Here is a 23223-nt window from a genome sequence, read left to right on the forward strand (position 1 = left end):
AAAACACACATCACCCTGGGAGGGCTTCGGCTCCCCGTGCCGACACATCGTGAGCGAGCTTTGTTAAGCGTCATCCGCTGATGCCATCCCTTGTTTCCCCCCACAGTTTCCTCACCTGCACTTCGCTCGTCCCGCTCCGTTTTTTGTTGAGCGTGTGGGCGACGGATGGTGGAGGGAGAGCAGCGCATGCGGCGTGTGCCACTGGGCCCGCTGGACGGAAGGTGTGGTGATGTCTACGAGAACAAGCATATGTCCGAGGGGGTCCGCGCACGCGGCCTGCATGAGAGCATCACTCGAGTCCTTGAAAGCTGAGCAGCCCCCACTTAAGTGGCGTTACATGATGACTCTTCAATCGACCAATAATCCGATTCGTGAGCACTTCTCATGTATGGTGACAGTTTTATTGCAATGCTTATTGTTGCCTGAATTCCTCTTCTTCTTTTTTTATTATTTGAGCGTGTGTATGTGTTTGTGAGGGGGAGGCTGCGTTGGGGGTTTATGTTTTAGTCGTTGGTTGAGGCTTTCTTCCTCTTTTTTTTTTGCAGTGAACATGGTTGTTGGTTTGGGTGGGTCGCGAGTTGCGTTTTGTTTGTTCTTGTTGTGTCTTGTCGGTTGAAGGTGCGTAGGATGGCGAAGGAGGCGGTGTCCTTAGCCTCTTTTTGGGCCCGGTGGAAGGAAATCTGTGGGGTTGATTCGTCGGCGTATGATGTGGCCTGGGGTACTCGTTCTGTCGAGGCGTTTCTTTCTTACCATGCGGACGCCCGGCCGTTGAATGGTTGTGCCGTGCTCTTCAGCTCGCATCTGCTTCTCTGTGAGGCGGTGGGGGCCAGAGTGGTGTTTTCGGTGGCGCTGCTGTCCGTGCGGGGGATGCGGTGCAGTGGGCAGCTGGAGCTTTCACGGAACTCCTTTGACGACGAGAACTCAGGCAGAGGAGCGGTGGCGCGGAGGAGTGTCTCGCTGGATATTTTTCTTGACGGCGCTGCGGTGACGCTGCGGATGATGGGCGTTGAGGGGGAGCAGTTTGCCCGTGTTGCGCTGCTTCTGTGGCGGATGAGTCACGGGGAAGCGAAGATGGAGGCAGTGGCGGTGGGGACTCCGTTGCACCACCCCGGTGACGCCGTCTACGCGCTGGCAGGGGCGCCTGTGCGGCTGTCCGCGACCGTCGTGCAGTGCGTGACAGGTGAGTCGTGCCGCATGCTGGACGCTGGTGAGGCCGTGGAGATTGCCATGCTGAACGAACGGGAGGTGTGCATTGCGCGGCGGCCACGCACGGCGGCGACGTTTTGGCGCGACTTTTACGGCAGTCATTCGGAGGAGCTGCAGATACTACCGGTGGAGGGTCTGTCCGCGTTGGTGGCCCCATTTAGCACCACCGTGCGGCTTGTGGGGTGCCGCGGCGAGACGTGGATGTTCGCGATCGCCGACCCTGCGACGAACTTCACCGTACGACACGCATTGCAGCGGTTCATTGAGTTGTTTCTGCTGGGGATGATGCGTGGGTGGCGCGGCGGCGCGGTGGATGCCGTGGAGGCCTGTCACCGACTCCGCTACTTTGACCTTGCCGCTCTGTACCAGCAGTACTGTGCCATGGATGCGGAAGGGGCTGGCTACCTCCTTTGCTCTTCGCTGGAGGCGGCGATGGGGCCACTCCTCGCGTGCGACTCGCGCCTGGTACGGGCGATGTGCTGCCACGACGGCGATGGCGACGACGGCAAGGTGAGTCTGCCCATGTACTTGAACCACATGCGTGTTCTGCTGCATGGGAGCGTGGCTGAGCGGACCAGGGTTGCCTTTCGTGCCTTCGGCGGCGACATGTGCGGCGGTGCGACGGCGGGCCTGCACGAGATGCATGGGGCTGCACACGAGAAGGGGAAACCAGAGCAAAGCGGCCTCGTTCGCTTGATGGACTTTAAGCTTATTCTGCGCGACATTCTTGCCGGCCTCGCCTACACGCCCGCGAACGCGGAGGAGTCCGTCGACGACGCTGTAAACCGCATCCTGGCATCGGTGCATGGCGGCGGCGGCGAGGGCGAGGGTGACACCGCGACGGTGTCCTTTCAAGCTTTCCTACCGGCCTACACACTCCTGGTGGGGCTGCTGGGGGCGGGGGAGACATGGGGGTGCGATGTGGCACCAGTCTGTGGAACGCCGCACCCGCTGCTCGGCATTGGCTCGGCGCACTGGGTGCTGCTCACGTACATCATGACGGGGGTGGAGATTTCGGTCCGTGCCGCTGTGGCTGCGGAGGACTGCGGCAACAAAAACACGTTTGTTCTCACCGTTGGGTCCTCAACCATCGCGGAGGTCGCCTCCGTGCAGGGCGTCGGCGCCCTGCCGGTGGCGCCAAACTTCTTCCAGAAGCGCTTCGCACCCCTCCAGGGTGGCCGGGCGACATTCACCGACTTCAGCCCGCTCCTCTTTGCCTCCGTGCGGCGGCGCTTTGGGATTACGGTGGAGAAGTTGCTGAGTGCCTTGGGCATCAACGCCCTGCGGGCCCGCCTGCTTCTGGGGTATTTCTGCGTCCCGCGTGTCCTGCGAAGCAGCAGCCGCAGCGGCGCGTTGCTGCTCAGCAGCCACGATCACCGCTTTATCCTGAAGCGTGTGACGCACGCCGAGTCGCGCACGCTTCGCGGCCAGCTTCCCGCGTACGTTGACCACCTAGACCGCCACGCTCACACCCTTTTGCCGCGGTACGCCGGCCTCTACGCGCTGTGGCGGGGCGGCGAGAAGACCATCGTCGTCATTAGCGAAAACGTCTTTGCGTTCGCTCAGCTCCCCGTCGCGGAGGTGTACGACCTGAAGGGCTCTACGATGCATCGCACCACCGCCGCCGAGGATCGCCGGCACGGGGCCGCGGGAAAAGACAACGACTTCCTGGCTGACAAAAAGCAGCTGCACCTTTCCGCTGAGGCACAGCGGGCGCTGTTGGCGCAGCTGGAGGCGGACACTGAGCTGTTGAATAAGGCAAACATACTTGACTACAGCCTTCTTGTGGGGATATACAGTGGCGAAGCAGGCTGGAGCTCGACCCCGGAAGCCGTGGAGCTTGCACAGCGTCAACGGCAACGGATGGAAAAACTAGCTGCGGCTCTCGGCGCGCCGCCTGCACAGCCGTTGGAGAGTGACCCCGACGCGAGCAAGCAAGGTGACGATGTCTTTCACGCGTACTACGGCGGTATAGCCTCTGCTGACGGAACGGAGGTGTACTTCCTCGGCATGGTGGACTGCCTCACTACCTACAGCATAAAGAAGGTCGGCGAGCACTTCAGCAAGTCCGTGCTGCTGCAAGACATGAAAAAAATTAGCTGCGTCCCACCGTCAGTCTACCGGTCACGATTTTTGAACTTTATGCGCACAGTCATTGATGGTTGAAGCACGCACACGCACAACGGCGTGCCAATCTCACGTGCGTACATATCGCTATATTTTCCTCTCTCTTCCTCTCTCTGTAGTTACTTCATGAACGTTTGTCTATTGCGTCCATACCCGTCTGCCGGTTGTTGGTGTTGTTGTTTTGCACTTTTTTTTTCCGCGGTGACTTTGTGCGTGTATTTTTTTGTTTTGTTTTTTATTTGGTGCTGGCGGCAGTAGGGCGAAGTGATATTTTTGTGTCTGTTTTTCTCTGCGAGGGTGTTCTCCTTGTTTTTGTTGCTGGCGTGTTTGTGAAGGTTTCACTCGCGCGACGTGCAGCGGGGCGGGGCGGGGGGAAGCAGCAGCGCGAAGGCAGCGTGGGAAATGCGTGCCGGTGCAGGCGGGGATGCAGCACGGGAGAGGCATCTCCGTCCTCTCCTTTCACCGCGTCTCGCTGACGCCTTTTGCAGTTTGGATGTTGATGCGGTGGAGCGGGTGCTCGGAAGTGCCGTGGCCGCCCTGCGACACGGAGAGGCGCGGCGGTGGGGCGAGGGCATCTTGGAAAGCGCATGTAGATCACTGCTGTGTGCGTATGTTGTTGGTCTTCGCCTGGCGGTGGGTTCCTTTGCCCCAGAGGAGGACGGCGCGGAGCCTGCGTGGCGCGAGTTGCTGAAAATGACGACGTGCACTGGCGGTGCCATTGCGGAGATGTGTGCGGTGCCGGGGGTCACCGCTGCTGCAAGCGCCGTCATGCAGCTGATTTCGGGTCTGCTGCGGCCACCATCGCCAGCGAGGCAGAGCACACCGCGGGAGACGCGGTTATTCTGGAGCTGCTACCCGTGGTGGTGCTGCCTTCTCCACCACTGCCTGACGCTGTCGGCCAGTGGAGAGGGGGCAGCAGCAGCAGGAACTGAGGTGGCCGCTGCTGGCGTGGCGGCCCGCGCCTTAAGTTGGGTCTCGCGCCACTACGCCTCGGAGGCAGGGCGGATGGCTGGACACAGTGTCGTCGACATGCCTATCTTTCTTTCCGCCCTCACTCCCGTCGGCAGGGCGGGGGCGTGCCCGGCATCGCCCGCGCCCGCGCCGTCCGGTGAGCCTGAAGCGTGCGGCTGCGGCGAGGATGAGCCTGCGGCGACGGTGCCGCTCGGGCAGCTGGTGGACGTCCACGGGGCGAGCCTGGTTCGCTCCTTCGCCTGCGCCGCGAGGGGACGGAGGGATACCGACACCACCGAGGAGGAGGGCCACAGCCGCGATTTTTGCCCATCCCCGCTGGCCACGCAGCAGCAGCGGCAGGTCTCAGCACTTCAACGCGCCCTTTTCGTTGCATCGAGGCTTTGCACCCCTTTTGTCATGCAGGACCTCCACACCCTGCTTCCGCTGCGCACGCGCCCCGGCACCGCTGAACAGAATCGAGGCGGCAACGATGCTTCACCGCCGACACAAAGTGAGCCGCACTGTGACGTGTGTGGCCTTCTGGAACGGCAGTTTTCGTCGCGAGGCACCGCAGCGAGACGCACGCCTGTTGCCCACGCTCTTCTTCTTCTTTGTGCAGTGCTTTCGCGTCGACCGCCGTCGCTGTCGGTCCCACTGCAACGATGCCTGGGGGAGCAGGCGGCCGCGGCCGCACTGGCGGCGTTGCTCTGCCGTGACGCAGACGTGGCGGACGCTTTCCTCTCCCTGCTGGCGCGCCTTGGCGAGGACGCGGGGTCCATCTACTTTGTGGCACTCTGGCGTGCCGCGTTTGCTGCAGCCGCGAAAGAACCGTCCGAAACGATGGCGTGGCTCCTTGCTGGACTTGCGCGCGCCGTCGAGAAACGCCGGCTGGAGGGCGATGGGTGCGGGACACATGCCTTTCTGGCTGCCGTCGATGCCACCTTTGAGAGCGTTGTGCGCGTCATGGCCGTGCTCCTTTCCGCCTTTTCGGCCGCGGTCGGGGGGGACGCTGGCCGCCGCCTGCGAGATTTGTGTGCGCGCGGCTTTGTCGAAGTGTGGGATGCGTTGTTGCACGCCTCACCCCGACACGGCGGGGGGGCGGCCGAAGGTCTCCTCTGCGATGTGATGCAGATGGACCACGCCTCGCAGTCTGAGCCCGCCACAGCGCAGCTGCGGGGGCCTCTCGAGGCGTACTACGTCTCGGTGCTAGAGCGGTGGTGCGCGATGCGAGGGGAATGCATGACTGCTGCCTCTGCGGCGTCCGTGTGGTGGCCCGAGGCAGAGGGGCGGGTGGACGCCCACGAGCACTCGCTGCTGGTGCTGCAGCACACGCTCGCGCTAAGCGAGTACGTCTCTCACGCCAATTGCATTTTTCAGCTTCGTCACGCGGGGGCGCGGCACGGCAGGCACCCGGCTGCCTTTTTTTTGCAGGGCATGGAGAGCCTCTGCGCGCGTCTTTTTTTGACGCAGGCGGAGTCAGCGGCGCAGGTGCAAGTGGGGGAGATTCAGCGCGTGGCGTCGCAGATTCTCGCCGTCACCGTGAGGACGATCTGCACGAGACCTGGGCGAGAGCTTTTTGCTCCGATCTTTGGGAAATCCTCCGGCCGCTACGCGACGACGTACACAAGCCTGCTCTATTTGTGTTTTTTACAGAAGTTGCATCAGACGCCAAACCCAGACAAGCTCTGTCTGCAGGCCTTGCTGCGGGCCCTGCGCACTCTCATTATTTGGGAAAGCGAGGCCTACAACGTCGCTCTGCGACTGTCGATTCCGCTCATGTTTAGCTGCATGCTACCAGAGTCTGCTGTGGCAGGCAAGGCGGCCGGTGCGGAGGTGCAGCCGCTAACAACACCCGCTAAGGCATCAGTGCAAGAGCAGCGTCTGGCGTCAACAACAACTCCACCCGCCGTCTCTATGAAAAACACGTTGGGCAACAACGGCGGCGGCGACAGCAGCAGAGTGGTTGGAACTGCGGGCGCCGCGGCTCCCGCGAGGCTCTTTATGCCCACCCTTTCAGTTGCCGCCTTGCCGCCGCCGCAGTACTACGCATGGATGGGAGAGGCAGAGGAGACTTGCTTTGCTGCGAATACCAATGCACAGGCACCACCGTTGCCGCCGTTGAACCTCACCCCCCAGTCGCAGCAGCCGCATTGGGACGATGGCGTTCCCGCAGTCACGCGAAGTTCGGGAGAAGAAGCGACGCGGGCCGCGTTGGACGATCCAGCAACGCTGGCCGAGGTGCTGCTTCTGCTCTGCTGCCTGCTTCCCGGGCGCACGGGGGGGATGATCAGTCAGTCGGGCCTTGTGGCCGCGCACCCACACGCCTGCAACCAAACGCGGGGAACGTACGTGGATTGCATGCGCGGAAACGTGCCATTTGTGCGTGTCCTGCAGAAAGTAGAGGAATTTGTGCGCTGTCCAGCGAACAAAGCGTCTCTTCAACTCTTCGACGAACTCGTCACGGCGGAGGCACAGGAAAAGAGCGCCTTGTGGGCTGGGGTGGATGTGCTGCGGCGACTGCTGTCACCGCAGCTGCAGTTGCTTGAGGGAATAACCATCACCCGGCGCATCGGCGCCGGCAGTTACGGCTCCGTATTTGCCGCGGAGCGCTATTCTGCTGCAGCCGCTTCGAACCAGGACGAGATGAAGTTAGGGGACGTCTCGCAGTCGCTCGCACTGAAGATGGTATCCATTGCCCGGCCGCACATGGGAGATGAATGTGCTACCCTCGTGAGCTGCCACACAGAGGCGACGGCGCTCCTTCGCCTGCAAGGGCATGCGCACATATGCGAGCTGCTCTTCGTTGGTTGCACCGCCACGCACTACGTGCTTGCAATGCCGTTGTACAAGGGCGGCTCCCTTCGCGACTGGCGAGTGCTGAAGAGCGGCTTTCGTGTCGGTGAGCCCGCGGAGGAGAGCGGCTGCGGCACCGTGACGGAAGCAGCCTCGGGCTCCACACACCCCTCACCCAAAGGCAGTTTCCTCGCGGTGTGCGGGCCCATCTTTGCGCAGGTGCTCGCGGCGGTGGAGTTTATGCACGCCCACGGCATACGTCACAATGACATCAAAGCTGACAACATTCTCATTGAGAGCCTCCAGGGCGAATCCCTCTGCCTTGCCGCAGTGCCTCAGATGGAGGAGGAGGGGGAAGGCGAAGACGAAGGCATGAGTGGGGTGCACGTAGGGCCGAAGGGGCGAGGCGTATGTATTCCGGTCGCCATTCGTCTTTGCGACTTCGGTGTCTGCGAGTTGGTGGGGGAAGACATGTTTGCCGTGCGGCGCTGCAACGAGGTGGCTGGCGGTGCTGAAACGCCCTGCTGGGGGCCCACAAGGGGGACGGAGGCGGTGCAGGCGCCCGAGGCGCTCTCGCTGGCGAGTAGTAGTGCCCCAGCGAGGCGTGCGCCGTACTGCGAAGCAGCCATTCCGCCGAGCGCCGCAGATTTCCCTGCTTCTTCAGCTTTTGCCAATGTAGCAAAGGAGCTTGCAGCAGATATGTGGGCATGTGGGTGCTTGTTGTACGAGCTCTTAACAGGTGTCATGCTGTTTGGAGGAGCCAACCTTGGCAGGCTGCTTTTTCTCGCCGCCAACCTGCGCAGTGGCGGGTGCACAAGTCACGAGGTCCTGCAGCCGCACCAAAAACGCGCACTCGAAATGGCTGGGCCTGGCGTCGCGGAGTTCGTGTCGCAGCTGCTGGCTGTAAACCCTGCGGAACGGCCCACTGCGTCTGAGGCTCGGCAGGCGTGGGCACAGGTCATGCAGGCGCAGAGTGTGCGCCGCATGAGCCGTGACTGGGGGGAAGTGAGTCATCTGAAATATGCGGAGCGATATTTTTGGTCCTCTTCTGCTTGTTAGTGTTGTTCCTGTTTGTGTGTGGTGGCTCTGCTGCCTCGTTGGCGTGGTGCTCGTGTGCTGGCGGCGCACCCCCCCACCCTCCATCCCTTCTATTTTTATTATGCTGCTGCTGCTGCCTTGTGGCACGCCAGCACCACTGTGAAACGTAGCAGCAGCAAGATCAAAAAAGAGAAGGAGGGAAGCGTCGCGTTGGCACCTTCCAACGACAGAGTAGTTTCCTGTATTCCCACACCCACGAGGTAACAGGGAGGAGGCGGTATGTCTGAGCCGCGGAAGCTGAAGATTGCCTGCGTTGGCGCTGGCTATGTCGGGGGTCCGACGATGGCGATTATCGCCAAGCAGTGCCCCAACATCACCATCCACGTGATGGACATCTCCGAGGAACGGATTGCCGCGTGGAACGCCCCCGGCCCCGGCCCCGGCGAGAGCCCCAAGCTTCCGATATATGAGCCCGGGCTGTCTGACATCGTTTACGAGGTACGCGACAAGAACCTCTTCTTCACCACCGACCAGAACTGCATAAAGGGGGCCGACGTGATCTTCGTGGCGGTGAACACCCCAACGAAGGATAAGGGCATCGGGGAGGGACTTGCGGCGGACCTTACGTACGTTGAAAGCTGCGCCCACCTCATTGGGGAGACCGTTGGCGACGGCCACCACGTTGTAGTGGAGAAGTCTACCGTGCCAGTGCGCTGTAGCATCTCCATCCGCCGCATCCTCAGCGCGTACCAGCGGGACGACAAGGTCTCCTTCTCCGTGGTCAGCAACCCGGAGTTTCTCTCGGAGGGGACGGCGGTGCGGGACCTCATGGAGCCCGACCGTGTGCTTATCGGCGGCGAGGATGAAGCCTCTATCAACCTCGTCTCCTCCATTTACGAGAACTGGGTGGACAGATCCCGCATCATTCGCACCAACTTGTGGTCGAGCGAGCTCTCCAAGCTTGTTGCGAACGCGTTTCTAGCGCAGCGCATCTCGTCCATCAACTCCATCACCCCGCTGTGCGAGCTCACGGGGGCCGAAGTCACGGAAGTGCGCCGGGCCATCAGCACCGACAGGCGCATCGGGGAGCTCTTCCTCAACCCCTCGGTGGGCTTCGGTGGCTCCTGCTTCCAGAAAGACATCCTCCACCTAGTGTACCTGTGTCGCACGCTCGCCCTGCATGAGACGGCGGAGTACTGGTCCCAGGTGGTGAAGATGAACAACTACCAGAAGGAGCGCTTCTACCAAATGATCGTCCACAACTCCTTCGACACCGTGCGAACGAAGACGATGGCCATCATGGGGTTTGCCTTTAAGAAGGACACTGGCGACACGCGGGAGAGCCCGGCCATTTACATCTGCGCCCGCCTGATACAGGAGGGCGCCAAGTTGCGTATCTACGACCCCAAAGTGACGCGGCAGCAAGTTATGATGGAGCTAGAGAACTTCTTCAACACGGAACACCTGCTGAAAGGATGCACATACGAGCGCTTCATGCGGGATGCGCCGGTGCACGGTCGCAACAACGTGAAGGACATACTGAATAACGTGGAGGTGGTTAACACGGCTCTGGAGGCGTCCGTAAACGCAAACGCCATCGTCATATTGACGGAGTGGAACGAGTTTGCCACAATGAACTACGCGAAGCACTATGAGGTGATGAAGCAGCCGGCGCTGGTTTTTGACGGTCGTCTCGTGGTCGATGCGGAGAAGTTGATGGCAATCGGGTTCGAGGTGTGCGTCATCGGCAAGTCGCGGATCTCAAGCCACGACGGCTTCCCGTACGGAACTCTGTGAAAGTGCAGTAGCTGTAAGCTAGATGAGAAGGAGGAGGCGTAATGCCCCCCTCCCCCAAGCATCCTCTGCGTAGAGGGGGTGGAAAGGTGTATGTGTGTAGAGCTTAGTAACCGCGCGGTCCTTTCCAGTCCTTTCTTTTTGCTTGCTTGAGCGAAGGACGAGAGGGGGGGGAGGCATCATCCCCTGCCCACGGCAGGGTCTTGCAACGACGCCTCCTTGACGCCGGCGTATTACTGAAAGTCGCCTCTACTTTTCCCGTTGTGGATTTTGCGTTCACAAGCAGGCGCCCCGGTGTGATGTACCTACGTTGTGTGTGTGTGTGTGTGCTTCCGTTAACAATTTATGTGCGCGTTTGATTCCCGTTCTTTTCTTGCCTGTTTGTAGTGGCACCGCGAGCCGCGAGATGTCTTTACCTTTTATATATATATATATATATTATTATTATTTTTTGTGTGTACGCGCATTATATTTTCTTTAACATATGATTTTATCTCTCACTCTGCGTGTGTGTCTGCGAGTGAGTGGGCCGAGGCCCCCCACAAGAGAGGGAAGAGGCCCAGGGATTTGCTGCTGCTGTTGCATTTGTATCTCTTCCCTAAATAAGGGGAGGTGTGAAGCGACACACACACACACACACACACACACGGTCCCACGTCTGTGGCTGTTGCATGGGGCCCCGCTATCTCCGTATCCTTCAGCGTGTCGTCCCTTTGTCCCCGTCTTTTATTTTTGTCTTTTCTTTTCTCATCACAGTGGGGTACTGCGGAGATTGGCGCCTCGCGGCCCGCGCCTGTGTTGAGTTGGATGCCGCACGGTGGGTAACTTCTAATGCTGGATGAAGACGGCGTCGCGACGCAGCCCACCCTGTGGCAGGTATCCCCGACGCCGATGCTGGAGGCCTTCCATGATGCCATTTGGTACATTCTGCAGTACTGTGGATCTGCTATCGAGGCCGCAGAGCTGCTCTCGTGGCGCACACTTTTGCAGCTTCCCCTGCGTGCGGCGGTGGCCGGTGTGCACGGCTCCGCCAGAAGGGGCGAGGAGCTGGAGCTGCTTCTGCGGCTTGCCCTGAGAGTTCCCACCTGGATGCGGGTACGGCAGCTAGAGGAGCAGTATGCCGAGTACATGCATTTTCGCCCGGCTTTGGATCGCCTAAGTGCTCTTTGCGTCGGCGTCTACAACGATGGGTGTGAGACACGCCAGGATGAGACGTTTGTGCGTCTGCTGGACGGAGCGGCGGTGGCGGAACTCGTCGTGGTGGCCAAGTGTGAGGGTGCAACGGAGCTGCTGCGCGTGGCACGCGTGCGTGATCTCCGGCAGCTACTCCTGTTGCTGTGCGCGGGGGCAGGACGCGGCAAACGAGTTGACGGAGGCGAGCAGGACGCAAACGCTCATCGTTGCAATGACGGCGATGGCGAGGCGGTTGGCGACAACCCAGTGAGGGCGGGCATTCACGGTGCCACCGCAGGCAGGCGCTCGACTGGTGATGTGCGGCGGCTCTCCACGGCGCTGCCCTTGCGCAAGGAAGACATTATTCGCCGCATTCTTGACATGGACTGCGCTGCGGCTTTGTTTTCTGCCACCTGGGACGCCGTCGTTGGGCCCGTCTGCCGGGTTCACGAACACCTCAAGAAGAGCGTCTGTCGAGTTGCTGAGCTGCTCCACGTTCTTGCAAGCCCTTGCGGCACCGGTGGCGTTTTTTCGGTGCTGGGTCGTTCCTATCCACCCCGGCCACTCTCCGCGGCGCTTTCGCTGCTAGCGCCAAAACTCCTCTTATGGCAAACGGCACGTGTGTCGTGCGTGCCGACGCCGCCCTGGTGGCACACCAACGGCGTTGCTAGCGAAGAACCCTCCTCTCGAGCTTCGGCACCGCTCTGTCTTTTCACCTCCCCAGAGTCTCTCGCGAGTTATATGGGTGCGTTAGAGTTGCATCAGGCGCTCCTTGAGGCCACCGCTGGCAAAATGCGGAGGGGCGGGGGTCTTCACTTCGCAATGGCGTCACACACAGCTGTGGAAGACTCTCTCACCCGGCTGCAGCAACAACAGTCACTGAGGCGGAAGCGAGAGCACCCGGAGTCTACAGCTTCTGAACCTGAACCTTCGAATGGCTCGGTGCCATCTGGCAAGAGGGGTTCTTCGGAAGCGGGAGCCGTCACCGTGGAACTCCTGCTTCAGCAAGGTGGGTTGCTGTACGAGCATCTTCTTCCGTTCCTCCCCAAGTACGCTTGGTTTGCGTGTGCAGAGCTGCTGGTGCTGTTGCTGCAGTTCAACAAGGAGTACGCCTTGGCCAATCAGTGGCTGCAAACACTTCTAGGGGAGCCCGTGCACGTCGTGGCGTCAGCATGTGGGTCCGTCAAGTTTCCCTTCTACTACCGCTCCCAGAAACGTGGAAAGTGGTGTCACCGGGTGGCGCAGAACCTCGTCCTTTTGGGGGACAGAATGACGGCGCTGGAGATGCTTGAAAGGCAGCAGCAGAACTGGCGGCAGCAGTCCTCGAGGACGCCTGAGTGCGTTTGTGTGGAGGACGCCAAGCGACTTCCTGTGGGGCTGCAGCGCCGCGCCCGTCTTCTCTCTGCGGTGTTTCCGTCACCGAAAGGCAGCCGCGGCGGCGAAAACAAGGTGGCGGTGTATAATGCTATCAACGAGTACCATCGGCGTCACTTTTGTCGTCGGTTTGATCGTATTGCGATCGAGCGGACACTCGCGTCGTTGCATCGCTTGCTGCGCCGCTGGACGCCTTTTCCCGCATCCCACATGTCTTTCACCAACCACCTATTGGCGGCGAAGGAAGTGACTATACACGCCGCGCGAGACACGATGGACCCAACGCTCTGGAGTGACCCGTCGCACTCGATGACGGCCTGCCGTGTCGAGAAGCATGTCCTTCGCTGGTTTGGCGCTGGGCGGAGTTCACGCAGTGGCTGGGTTGGGCTGCACTGCGAGGGGCGCTGGTTTGCGTGTCTGGCGCGGCTTTTGCTGTGGGATGCGTATGTGTTTGATCCAACTCCGCAGCGGTGCAGGGAGGCAGAGCAGGAGACGGTAGCGGGCGTGTCAGATTACATTTGGCTATCGCCACTGCAGGACGACCCCTTCGACCTCATCGCTGCTGCAGCCTTCTGTCATCGCCGCCGACGCCTCATCGAGGCGCGGCTGGAGTTCTTTGAGGCGTGCCCGCGAGAGATCATCATTGAATACGTGCGGCGGCGCTGCCGATCGCGAGAGACCCCGACAAAAGGCACCGGCCCTGTGCGAGAAGGAAAACAGGCGCGCGAAGAACTGCAGCTGGAAACCGAAAGTGATGCAAGCCTGTGGAGCATGGACGAGGAGGAGAAAGGGGGGGATGGCATGGTGCTGCCCGGACAACCGATGCCGCCTCAAGGCGAGCAGCTGGAGGAGACGCTTCCCGCGTTTTTTGCCTGCGACGACGCCTGCGCCTTGCACATGGTGGACGTTGGGGAGTTGCCTTTGTTGAGTCTCCTGCGGGCGATCCCACAGCGCCCGCTTTGTGCGCTGCTGCGCTGCATGTTCCTCTCCCCGCCGGAGGAGGGCCATACCGTCTGCTTTGCTGGCTTTCCCGACCTCGTCCTGTGGCGTGAGACGCCCCTCTCCCTCCTTGAGACTGACTTTAAGCTTGTGGAGGTGAAGAGCCCTCACGACGCCTTGAGTGACAAGCAGCTGGCCGCCATTGATGCTCTATGCCGCTGCGGCTTTGACGTTTCCGTGGCTCGTATCGTGGAGAGTTCGCAAGCCGTAAACGAAGCGGGCCCATGCGGGGCCCACACCTCCAGTTCAGACCGTGTGCAGGATGCCGCGTTGCGGAATGTGCAGCTGGTACTTTAGTGCAACGGAGACTCGCACGGGACCCCGCCGCATAAGTAAAAGGAGGGTTGTGAATGAGGAGGAGAAGGGAGGGGGAACTTATGCTGAAGAGGCGTGTGGAGGACTTCTTCTGTTGCCGTTGCTATGCGGATTTGTCGCCGTGTGTGCCGAAAGGAAAAGTTCATTGTCGCACGTCTCACCTCATCCATGCTGTTGTGGTTCCCCACTACTCCACGCAACGGTTATTTACGTGGAGGAGGTGGCGTTGGTGCTAGTGGTGGTGGGTGGACACCGAAGGGGGGAATAGAAAAGAAGGAGAGAAACAAGGAAAGGGAAAAAAAAACAAGCAAAGGGAGGGCGCTCTGCTGCTATTGTCGCTCATGAGCAGCCTGATTTGCGTGTCTATGAAGATGCCCACAAGTGCATGTGTGTGTATATATATATATATATATATACTCTTCCTCTGGCCATGGCATTGGCTTTGTTTTGTTTGTTTTTTGTCTTGCTACTACGATGAGAAGTTCGACGGGAACTGCCTCCGGTGCTCGACAGTGCCTGTCCTGTGGTTTGCGCTCCTTGCTGCTCCATGTGTATGAGTGTCTCGATGGGTGGGAGGATGTTTGCCGATGTGGTGCGCTACATCAACAACTGGCCACGAGGAAAATCGGGTTGTTCTCTTAACAACCTGGAGCTGACGAGGCTTTTTATAGACCGCCTCAACATGCAGGACAAGCTCAACAGGTTGCGCTTTGTCCACGTGGCGGGAACCAAGGGAAAGGGCACCACCGCGGCGTACACCTCGGCGCTACTGCAGGCGTACGGCTTCAAGGTGGGCCTTTTCGTCTCCCCACATATCGTGGATGTTCGGGAGCGTATGATGGTGAACAACGCTTTTTTGCCTAAGGAGGACTTCGCTCGGCACTTTTTTAGTATGCTGGATCGCTTCATGGGCCTGGCCAACTCAGAGAGCCAAATCTCGCGCGATCTCGCGCAATGTCAAAGCTACTTTTGCTTTCTATTTTTGCTCGCGCTGGACATCTTCGCCGCGGAGTCGGTGGAGGTGGCGGTGCTGGAGGTGGGCATGGGCGGCCGCCTGGACTCCACGAATGTCGTCTCGCCCGAGGTGACAGTCATCACCTCCCTGGGCCTGGACCACATGTCCATTTTGGGCCACACAGTGGAGGAAGTTGCTGCTGAAAAGGCTGGTATAATAAAGCCCAGGGTCATCTGCTACACCACCCCGCAGGAGTGGCACCCATCCACGCTGAAGGTGTTGAAGACAACCGCGCGTGCGCGGCAGGCTCCCCTGGTGGTGGTGAACGCGGCGACGCTGCCTATCTCTAGCTGGCCGCCCCTGGCGATTGGGGGGGCCCATGCCGTGGAGAACTCCAAGCTGGCTCTGCTGGCGGCACGGTTTGTGGCGGGGAAGCCTCCCACCATTCCGCTGGATGGCGTGGAGCGTCACGTGCTGCAGACGATGACGTTTACAGGCCGCTCTCAGGTGGTGCCGGTCGGCGGCGGTGCGGTCGTGACGCTCTACTTTGATGGCGCCCACACCTTTGAGAGCCTGACGTGCGCCACCCGCTGGTTTCTGGAGCAAAGCCGCGCCGTCACGGGAGACGCGAATCCGCGTCGTGTCCTGCTTTTTTACACCTCTCGCGAGCCAGCGCACATCCTCAAGGCGTTTATGCCGTTTATCCACTTTTTTTCAAAGGTGATTATGGCATTTGTGGTGAATCCGCGTACGGCGCGTGGACCGACGACAGAGGAGCGGCACGATCATGCGCGTGGCGAGCTAACAGCCACGATGGAGTGCTGGAAAGAGATGTACCCTGAGATACCGTGCCTTCCCTGCAACGCACCCTTCGCCTCGCTTCAGGAGTTGATTAGTATGGCTGGGCCAGCGGCAACTGACAACGAAGATGCCTCAAAACCGGTGCAGATCTTTGCTACTGGCTCTTTTTTCCTGCTTTCCGACCTTATTAATTTGGTAAAGAAGCACCAGTCTCAATTTTAAGCACAAGCACGGAAAGATTGATAGCCACCAGCATGTATGCACATCTAAACTGTGGTTATCCTAAAAAGACAAAGACAAAAAAATTTCTTTTTTTGTGGGACGTTGTCTCCTCGTGTGGTCGTTCGTTGCTCAGCAGATACGCCCACACACGTCCTATCATTATTGTTATTGTTTTCCTCCTTTCCGCTCTGACGGTCGGTTGGCCTGTCTCTGTGGATGGGTGGGCGCCTGTTTTTTTATTGGCTCCTGTCGCTATTGTTGTTGTTATTAACCAAAATTCTAATAATAATTCACGTGCGCGCGCCCTCTCCTTCTCTCTTTTTGTGCCTGTCTCACTTTCTTGCTTTGTTTTTTTTTTGTGGTTCCGCTTCTCTTTTCCTGTCCCAGTGATAGTTGGCAGAAAGATGCGGCACTACGTTATGCTTGATGCGGCACCAAGCGCGGCCTCATCCTGCGAGAGGACGGCCGCTGTTCTTGGAAAGCACCTTGCGGAGGGGGAGACCCTTGTGAAGGTGGTGCACTGCTCCAACTACTACGGGGCCGCGCTGTTTCGCAGCGGCAGCCTCGTGCTTCTGGCGCCGGAGTCCCCAGCACAGCACGGGACTGTTATTGAGGGCGGCGATGGGCATGTTCGAGATGTTGCCGCAGGTGCCACCCACATTGTCTTTTGCAAGGAGGATGGCACGGTGCATTCGTTTGGCTATAGCAACACTCACGGACAATTGGGCGATGGTACAGTCTGGAGGAGGTGGCCAGCTGCACCGGAGATGCGCGAGGCCGATGCGTCGGCCACTGCTGAGCGAGAGGAGGGGCTGCCGCAACTTTCCCCCCCGCAGATGATTGGCGGGTTTGGTGTTGGAAGGGGCGGCGGCGAAGCAGCCTTTATGGACGGCAGGCTGCTCTCTGTCCCCATCGCTGCGGTGGCGTGTGGTGCCTTCCATACTTTGCTCTTGACAAGCTTGCGGAACTGCGTGTATGCTTGTGGCCTCGGCGTGTCAGGGCAACTGGGGGGGAGACGGCGTCCGGTGCTGCAGCCATCTTTCAGGTCGATTCGGCTTCTGTTTGGATTACCGCTCCGGCAGATTGCGGCCGCGGGAAACCACTCCTTTGTGCTGCTGCAGACGGGAAAATTGTTCGCCTTTGGGGAAAATCTCTGCGGGCAGCTTGGGTTTGGCTCTGCCAAGGCCGTGCGCACGCCGCGGGCCGTAAACTTCAATGGGGCCGCGCCTTGCGAGGAGACGCGGCGACCGCTAGACACAGCCGCGCTCAAGAGCTTGCGGGCGGCCCGGGGCTCGGCGGAGAGCATGTACGTCCCGCTGCGCGTTGAACGCCTGTGTCCGGAGCGGGCGCCCGGTGAACCGTTTATTGTCGCTGTGTGGTGCTGTCCTACTATAACGGTGCTGCTCACGGAAGGGCTGGAGTGGCTGTCCTGCGGCCTCGCCCTGTCGCGAAGCCCATGCGACCGCAAGACCTCCGCGCGTAGAGTGGATCGTTATGGCCCGCTTGGGCGATGGTTGGCACACAAAGAGGAAGCCACATTGTTTCGTAAGATGCGGTGGTCGGAGCGGGTGGCGGCGGCGCTGAAAAGCGCGCTTCCCACTCACGCGCTGGAGGGCCCGTCGCTGGAGGAGGCGCTTGGCGCGATGGATGTGAAGTGTTCAACGAAAGCCGTGGTCTTGCTCCTGCGGCACGCGGCGGAGCCGCACGGGGCCCATTTGTTTCTGCAGGGGGAGGTGCCAGAGCCCCTGCTAATAGACCAGGCGGGCGGAACCCCGTTGATCCCGGCTTACCGCGCTGAAAAACTTCTGTACGATCACGACGTGGACGACGACGCCTTCGAGTTCACCCTCGCCGAGGCGCAAGGCATCTTCGCCACGGAGGCTTTCATGGGTGTCGTGTAGCGTTCGATGTGGCAAAGTATGGGCGAACCGCGGGGAGAAGAGGAGGGAAACAAGGACAGCGGAGAGAGGAGTCGCGGAGGGGAGTGAGAACAGGCGAGTGATGTTTCTCTTTCCGCTTCATGTATAGCAATTTTCTCTTGGCCAGCTTTGGGGCGAACGGCCTGCGGGAGAAACGGGTGAGTGAATATTGGCGATGTCGTGGCGCTACCCTGTTCTTACTTTTTTTTTTTTTGCTTCTCTTTTTCGAGGGCACATGGGCAAGAGGAACGCTGCCACCCAGCGCGTTTCGGGCACAAGCGCTTCCTATAGCATCTTCTCTTGGTCTTTCGCGTCACTCCCTAAAGGCGCAACCCTGTGACGAATGGCGGCGCCCGCACCTGCAAACGAAGGGCGCCGCCGCAGCCGAGAACCCCCCAGGCGGGCGGGGGCATGAAGCTGCCTCAAGGACAAAATAATACCAACAATAATAATAGAATATAAATGGCTTTGGGGCTCGTCGGCGACATCGCGGGGGCCCCCGCCCCAAATTTGCTCCTCTCTGCCGGGCGTGGGGCCCCACCGGCGCACCTCCCCCCGCAGCACCCCCACTCACCCAGCGACAGACCAGGGCACCGCATCCGTCTCGCTATCCGCACTGCACCGTCAGAGGTGCACCTGCGTTCCTGCAAACGCGCCCCCCGCTGCCCTCGGGCGTCTCTCCCGCGGTCCTCCAAACACCGCCTGCAGACCAGCTCTCTCGGCTGGTCTCCTATTGGCTCCGTCGTGCCCTCCCCCAACGCCGTCACGCAACGCGGAAGCATGCGAATGCTCGTGCCGCGTGGGCCGTCCCAAAAAGGACCCTAGTCACTGCTTCGCCTTGGCCGTGATCGCCATCCGCCAAGGGAAACGCGCCAACCGCGCAATAGCTCGGTTGCGCACCTGTCAAAGTACAAACGCCGTTGTTGTAGCAGTTTCATCGGCACGGTCGCCCCCCCTCCTCTTGAGCAGCAACTGCCGCCGCCCCACTCTGGAAAGCGCGGGAAGTGCTATGGCCAACGCGAGGGGCAGCACACCCACACCCACAGGAGGGAAAAAACCTGGAACGTCATCCTAGCTGTGATCGCGACGGCCATCTCTATTTGTGGTTCAAACAACGCGTTTTTGGGTCAAATAAACTTCTCACCTCAATTTGTGCTACGCATTAGTGGGGGGCATTTTATATATGTTGCGTGTCCCCTTAAAATCCGGCCCCAATAGGCGTCGAACCCAATTCAACCATACCAAGACAAGGGGACGAGCGTCCGACAGTTACGTCAAAAACAACGTGAGGCGCTTTTTCTTTGTTTGAATACATGAACATTTTTGTAGTTTATTTTAATCTTCATAATAAGAAATTTTATGCATAATAGTGTTGTGGATAACAAGCTTTGTGCAGGGAGGTGTGAACGCAAGATCCTTAGGTGATTGTTCACAAGTGCAATACTATACATCCAGTACTCCTTCGGGGAATGTTTGACACCCATCACGGATGGGAAAAAAAAAAAAAATTTTTTTCTTTTCCATTTTTTTTTAAAAAAAGAAATTGTGTTTCTCATTTTCGCGGCAAACAAGCATGCGTTTATTACATCTATCTCAAGCACTAACATATATATATATATTTTTTTTTAAAAAACAAATCCCCACTTTTTTTTTAATGTGGGGGAAAACGAGGCCACTGGGGGGATCGAACCCCCGACCTCCGTCTTACTAGGACGGCGCTCTGCCATTGAGCTAAGCGGCCATGCCACCCCAACGGGGCGTTAGAAAGCATGTTCATGAAAGGTATCTAAAAGCAGAACATCCCATTTTTAAATGATAAACATGTAGTCTTGTTAGGTCACGGCGTGTCCTGTCAAGCGCAGTTGGTCTAGTGGTAGAATTCTCGCCTGCCACGCGGGAGGCCCGGGTTCGATTCCCGGACTGCGCAAACCTTTTCGCCGTTTTTTTCCGCATACCCTCACACCTCTCTGCCACAGTGCGTGTTTGTGCACGACTCCTTTTTTTGGAGGAAAAAAAGTGGGGCCCAGCCGGGAATTGAACCCGGGACCTCTCCCACCCTAAGGGAGAATCATGCCACTAGACCACTGGGCCGGCGTGACCGGGTGGCCCAGTGCATGGTTTGTATGACAACAGATGTCATTGCTTTTTTTTCTGTCCCAAAAAATTTGTGGGGCGGGCTTGCGCCGCAGCTTTCGCCAAGTTTGTGGTCACATGGGGTGTTTAGGCACCCCACCCGACGACGTTTTTGACGGGTGCTGTGGATGGAGCGGCGGGGGTTGGCTCCTCGCTTCCGGATTGGTGCAGTTGAGTTGGTGGTGGCGTGCCGCGTTCCTATTTCACGCGCCGGGGGGGGGCCGCCGGGGCGGTGAGGTGACAAACCGAAACGAGGGGGCGCACGGCCCGGAAAGAGTTTCAGCGTTGTTTTTCAAGTGATTCATTATTTTTGTGCTTTTGACTGAGTTTGACGCGTGTCAGGTTCTGTGGCCCCCCTTTCTCCCGCAAAAGAGGAGTTGTGGGACTTGGAGGTTTTTTGGCTCCCTGGGCGTGGTTTTTTTAATGGGCTCAGTGTGGTGGCGATTTTTGTAGTTTTTGTATTTTACTTCTCCATGCCTAGTTTTTAATTTCAATTTTTGGCTCCGCGTATGGTAATTTATTGTTTACTTGTTTAATGAACACCTGCTTTTAAAAAAATTGTCCGTAGAGTTCGTGCCACCTTTTTTTTTTTACTTTTTTCAGACTTTTTCCATTAGTTTTTTTGTTTTTTTAATGCATTGGGCTCTTACGAGGATAGATCATCAGGAAAGAGTTAATACCAATATATATATATATATAATTTTGTCTATAAGACAATAATACCAAGATGGTATTGATAATCTTTTTGATATAAACCTCCATTTGATTACCGTATAGTTATGCAGTATATATATATTTGAGTTTTTTTCCTTTTTTTTCTTTTAAGCGCTACCAACAGCTTCGAAGTTTATAAAAAATGACGATGAATTTTGGCAACATGACCCTCGGGGGTGCTGCAGCAACCTTTGGGGGTCAATCAAACCCAATGTGCAACTATACCAGCCCTCTTGCCAAAAAGTTTGTTTACAAGGAGATGGGTAAGGTATACTATCCTCTTCGTCGGCATGTCTTTCGACTGAAGGTGCGTACGGCAGCCGAGATTCGTTTTAACGAAATCGTTAAGAAATACATGAAGGACAAGTTGAGCTTCAAGAAAGGATGCTATGCTGCAACTATTACAAATACTGTGGAATTGGACCATATGGGAAGTATCATTCCAAAAGATGAATACGAAGTGCGTCGTCTCACGAGCTACATGACAAGTAAGAAAATGAGTAACGATTATAAAAAACACATTCAAGATCTATGGACTCGTGTTCTTTTTGTTTGTGAGTCTACAAATTTTGTTGGAGCCGCTGAAACCGCTGTGCATCATAACTCGCGCCCTGGTACAGATGAGGAGTTTATGGCTCTTATTTGGTATTCTACCTTTCTTGCCACATTCTTTGCGTTTCTTGTAACCCTTTGTGTGTGGTGGTACAGGTACGGACAGGCCCCGCAATACGCAGAATTCAAGTAAAAATGGACTTTAGGATTTATAGTAGTAAGTTATCTGAGACGCATAGGAGATGGGGGATTACTAGGCACGAACATAATTCTTTGTATGAATTTTACGTAGTGGGAGACGATGGGGTTAGTAGCGTGTGGGCATTTCCTATATTTAGTAGTGTGAAACTTGGCTTTACTGGAAGTCGTAAAGTATGGAAAAAAAATGACAATAAGGAAGATATTTAATGTTTCTATATATATTGCTTGTTCCAAATTTTATTGCATTTTTTCTTTTTTGTTTTCTTCTGTATATCTTTTTTTTTGTGTTTTTTGTTGTGTTTTCTGTATTAATATGTCGTTTTTAGAATAGGGCATTATGACTATTATTATTTTTTCTGGGCATACAGTGATACCGAAGTTATGCACAGTTTCTTGGTGTGGCTTTATGCAGACTTCTTTGGATTTTTCAGCTCTTTTGAGGATACCAAAGTTTGGAATTTCCCTGCGTAGCATTGGATTGACGGCTACTACTGGTCGTTGAGGGAATTTTATTTACCATGGAATTTGGAGGTGGTTATCACTTTTTCTTCCGGAGTTTGCATAACAAAGCGCAATCCCTTTGAGGCGTCCCTTATTGATCTTTACCCGAAATAAAGAGGACAATATCTTCTCCCTCGCCAGATTTTTCAAATAACGAGAGGAAAAAGAATGGACAAGGCACAATTAACATGATACTTGACTTATTTATTGAGTTTATATATGTGTATATTATTATTATTATTATTTTGGGGGAATGTGCCATGTTTTGTTGTTTATGTTGTTCTTTGGACTGATGTGGCTGCGATGGGACACAATTGCATAAACGTATTTCCTTCATGTCCTTCAATTTGTCTTTTGTGGAGTGGAAATGTGAGAAGACACGAATGCTGCGATCTGCTTTTCTTGTGGCTCGATATTGGTAAATTTACCTGAAATTTATACAAATCAAATGGAAAAAAAAAGAGAGAGACGTACTGACGAGGCAGAATTTAATAACTACTTGTTAGCTCTATTCACTATTATTATTATTATTATTTTAGGATTGCTACCTAGGTTTTAGTTTTAGTTTTAGTTTTAGTTTTTTTTTTTATGTTACTGTCTATCTATTATGTGTAGGCAGTCATATACGCAGGGTGTCCAAGTTGGAATGGAGGAATTACCAACATATTCTTGTTATTAAGCTATTTATTTTGCGCTAGTTACAGTATGCTTTCTATAAGTTTTAACTTTTTTCCACAATGTTTTTTTCTTCTACCGTTAGCTTCTGCACAAGACTTGTCGCAAGCGCATGATGTTTCTACTTTTCGAGATAAACAAAGCGAAGTTTATGTTAAATTGGTTGATGCATTGACATCTGGTATCATGATCATTTTTTCGTATGCTATATTAATGATGACTAGTTTGAAGTGTTGTAATACCAATGATAATAATGATATTAATAATATTTCTTTATATATATATATATATATATACTAACGTAAAACCTTATTGAAGATAATGGGGCTTCTGAGGTAATTTTTTTTAAAGACAATTTCTATTTAATTTTTGATGTGTTTGTTGTTGCGCGTTCGCAATATATATATGGACATGTAGAGTAAGTTTGTTTGCTTTTATGGATTGATCTTTCTTTACAGTGCCCCATTGTATCCGCGGTTGCTGCTCTACAATGGGGGAGGTAAGCGTAGTCTTTGGTTGAATTTTTAATACAGTACTAAAAAAAAAAAAAAAAAAACTACTGTGTTTTATTTGCTCAAATGGGGGAAAAAATATGAAGTTTCACTTTTAAAAAAAATTCAAGTACGTCAGTGCTTTGTTCGATGTGCTTATGAATTTTATTACATCTAGTATCCCACAAGTTTTTTTTTTGAATTAGGTTTTTCTTTAAGAAAATTAAATATGATTTGCTCTTATCGAATTGGCTGCCTTCTGTGGGGATATGTAACAATATATATATAT

General features: G+C 56.0%; 8 protein-coding genes and 3 non-coding genes across 11 annotated transcripts, besides 14 other annotated features; 9 read left to right on the forward strand and 2 right to left on the reverse strand.

Annotated features, from left to right (window-relative positions):
- Nucleotides 1–627: 627 nt before the first annotated feature.
- TraAM80_05819 (putative phosphatidylinositol-4-phosphate 5-kinase) lies at nucleotides 628–3372 on the forward strand (the record flags this gene model as incomplete). The annotated part of the gene is made up of 1 exon (XM_029382685.1): nucleotides 628–3372. One exon carries the CDS (start codon nucleotides 628–630, stop codon nucleotides 3370–3372), a length of 2745 nt encoding a protein of 914 aa, XP_029237473.1.
- Nucleotides 3373–3735: 363 nt separating this feature from the next.
- Nucleotides 3736–8136, forward strand: TraAM80_05820 (putative protein kinase; the record flags this gene model as incomplete). Its single annotated transcript, XM_029382686.1, has 1 exon — nucleotides 3736–8136. One exon carries the CDS (start codon nucleotides 3736–3738, stop codon nucleotides 8134–8136), a length of 4401 nt encoding a protein of 1466 aa, XP_029237474.1.
- A 258-nt stretch (nucleotides 8137–8394) lies between these two features.
- Nucleotides 8395–9912, forward strand: TraAM80_05821 (putative UDP-glucose/GDP-mannose dehydrogenase family, NAD binding domain; the record flags this gene model as incomplete). Its single annotated transcript, XM_029382687.1, has 1 exon — nucleotides 8395–9912. One exon carries the CDS (start codon nucleotides 8395–8397, stop codon nucleotides 9910–9912), a length of 1518 nt encoding a protein of 505 aa, XP_029237475.1.
- Nucleotides 9913–10220: 308 nt separating this feature from the next.
- Nucleotides 10221–10238: a microsatellite.
- A 91-nt stretch (nucleotides 10239–10329) lies between these two features.
- Nucleotides 10330–10357: a microsatellite.
- A 174-nt stretch (nucleotides 10358–10531) lies between these two features.
- Nucleotides 10532–10557: a microsatellite.
- A 183-nt stretch (nucleotides 10558–10740) lies between these two features.
- Nucleotides 10741–13752, forward strand: TraAM80_05822 (oligoribonuclease; the record flags this gene model as incomplete). The annotated part of the gene is made up of 1 exon (XM_029382688.1): nucleotides 10741–13752. The coding sequence occupies one exon, from the start codon at nucleotides 10741–10743 to the stop codon at nucleotides 13750–13752; it is 3012 nt and encodes a 1003-aa protein (XP_029237476.1).
- Nucleotides 13753–13981: 229 nt separating this feature from the next.
- Nucleotides 13982–14019: a microsatellite.
- Nucleotides 14020–14032: 13 nt separating this feature from the next.
- Nucleotides 14033–14083: a sequence feature (A-rich).
- An 81-nt stretch (nucleotides 14084–14164) lies between these two features.
- Nucleotides 14165–14186: a microsatellite.
- Nucleotides 14187–14347: 161 nt separating this feature from the next.
- TraAM80_05823 (putative folylpolyglutamate synthase) lies at nucleotides 14348–15748 on the forward strand (the record flags this gene model as incomplete). Its single annotated transcript, XM_029382689.1, has 1 exon — nucleotides 14348–15748. The coding sequence occupies one exon, from the start codon at nucleotides 14348–14350 to the stop codon at nucleotides 15746–15748; it is 1401 nt and encodes a 466-aa protein (XP_029237477.1).
- A 419-nt stretch (nucleotides 15749–16167) lies between these two features.
- On the forward strand, nucleotides 16168–17649 carry TraAM80_05824 (putative chromatin binding protein; the record flags this gene model as incomplete). The annotated part of the gene is made up of 1 exon (XM_029382690.1): nucleotides 16168–17649. The coding sequence occupies one exon, from the start codon at nucleotides 16168–16170 to the stop codon at nucleotides 17647–17649; it is 1482 nt and encodes a 493-aa protein (XP_029237478.1).
- Nucleotides 17650–18129: 480 nt separating this feature from the next.
- TraAM80_05825 (uncharacterized protein) lies at nucleotides 18130–18492 on the forward strand (the record flags this gene model as incomplete). The annotated part of the gene is made up of 1 exon (XM_029382691.1): nucleotides 18130–18492. One exon carries the CDS (start codon nucleotides 18130–18132, stop codon nucleotides 18490–18492), a length of 363 nt encoding a protein of 120 aa, XP_029237479.1.
- Nucleotides 18493–19336: 844 nt separating this feature from the next.
- On the reverse strand, nucleotides 19337–19408 carry TraAM80_05826. Its single transcript has one exon. It is a non-coding gene; the product is annotated as a tRNA-Thr (tRNA).
- Nucleotides 19409–19523: 115 nt separating this feature from the next.
- On the forward strand, nucleotides 19524–19594 carry TraAM80_05827. Its single transcript has one exon. It is a non-coding gene; the product is annotated as a tRNA-Gly (tRNA).
- A 92-nt stretch (nucleotides 19595–19686) lies between these two features.
- Nucleotides 19687–19758, reverse strand: TraAM80_05828. The gene has a single exon. It is a non-coding gene; the product is annotated as a tRNA-Pro (tRNA).
- Nucleotides 19759–20381: 623 nt separating this feature from the next.
- Nucleotides 20382–20432: a microsatellite.
- Nucleotides 20433–20482: 50 nt separating this feature from the next.
- Nucleotides 20483–20499: a microsatellite.
- A 157-nt stretch (nucleotides 20500–20656) lies between these two features.
- On the forward strand, nucleotides 20657–21259 carry TraAM80_05829 (uncharacterized protein; the record flags this gene model as incomplete). The annotated part of the gene is made up of 1 exon (XM_029382692.1): nucleotides 20657–21259. The coding sequence occupies one exon, from the start codon at nucleotides 20657–20659 to the stop codon at nucleotides 21257–21259; it is 603 nt and encodes a 200-aa protein (XP_029237480.1).
- A 253-nt stretch (nucleotides 21260–21512) lies between these two features.
- Nucleotides 21513–21570: a microsatellite.
- A 398-nt stretch (nucleotides 21571–21968) lies between these two features.
- Nucleotides 21969–22013: a microsatellite.
- Nucleotides 22014–22277: 264 nt separating this feature from the next.
- Nucleotides 22278–22306: a microsatellite.
- A 14-nt stretch (nucleotides 22307–22320) lies between these two features.
- Nucleotides 22321–22349: a microsatellite.
- Nucleotides 22350–22679: 330 nt separating this feature from the next.
- Nucleotides 22680–22739: a microsatellite.
- Nucleotides 22740–22980: 241 nt separating this feature from the next.
- Nucleotides 22981–22999: a microsatellite.
- The last annotated feature ends 224 nt before the right edge of the window (nucleotides 23000–23223 follow it).

This window comes from Trypanosoma rangeli, assembly GCF_003719475.1.
Source record: "Trypanosoma rangeli strain AM80 chromosome Unknown Tra_15.4_contig_00198, whole genome shotgun sequence".
NCBI classification, from domain to species: domain Eukaryota; phylum Euglenozoa; class Kinetoplastea; order Trypanosomatida; family Trypanosomatidae; genus Trypanosoma; species Trypanosoma rangeli.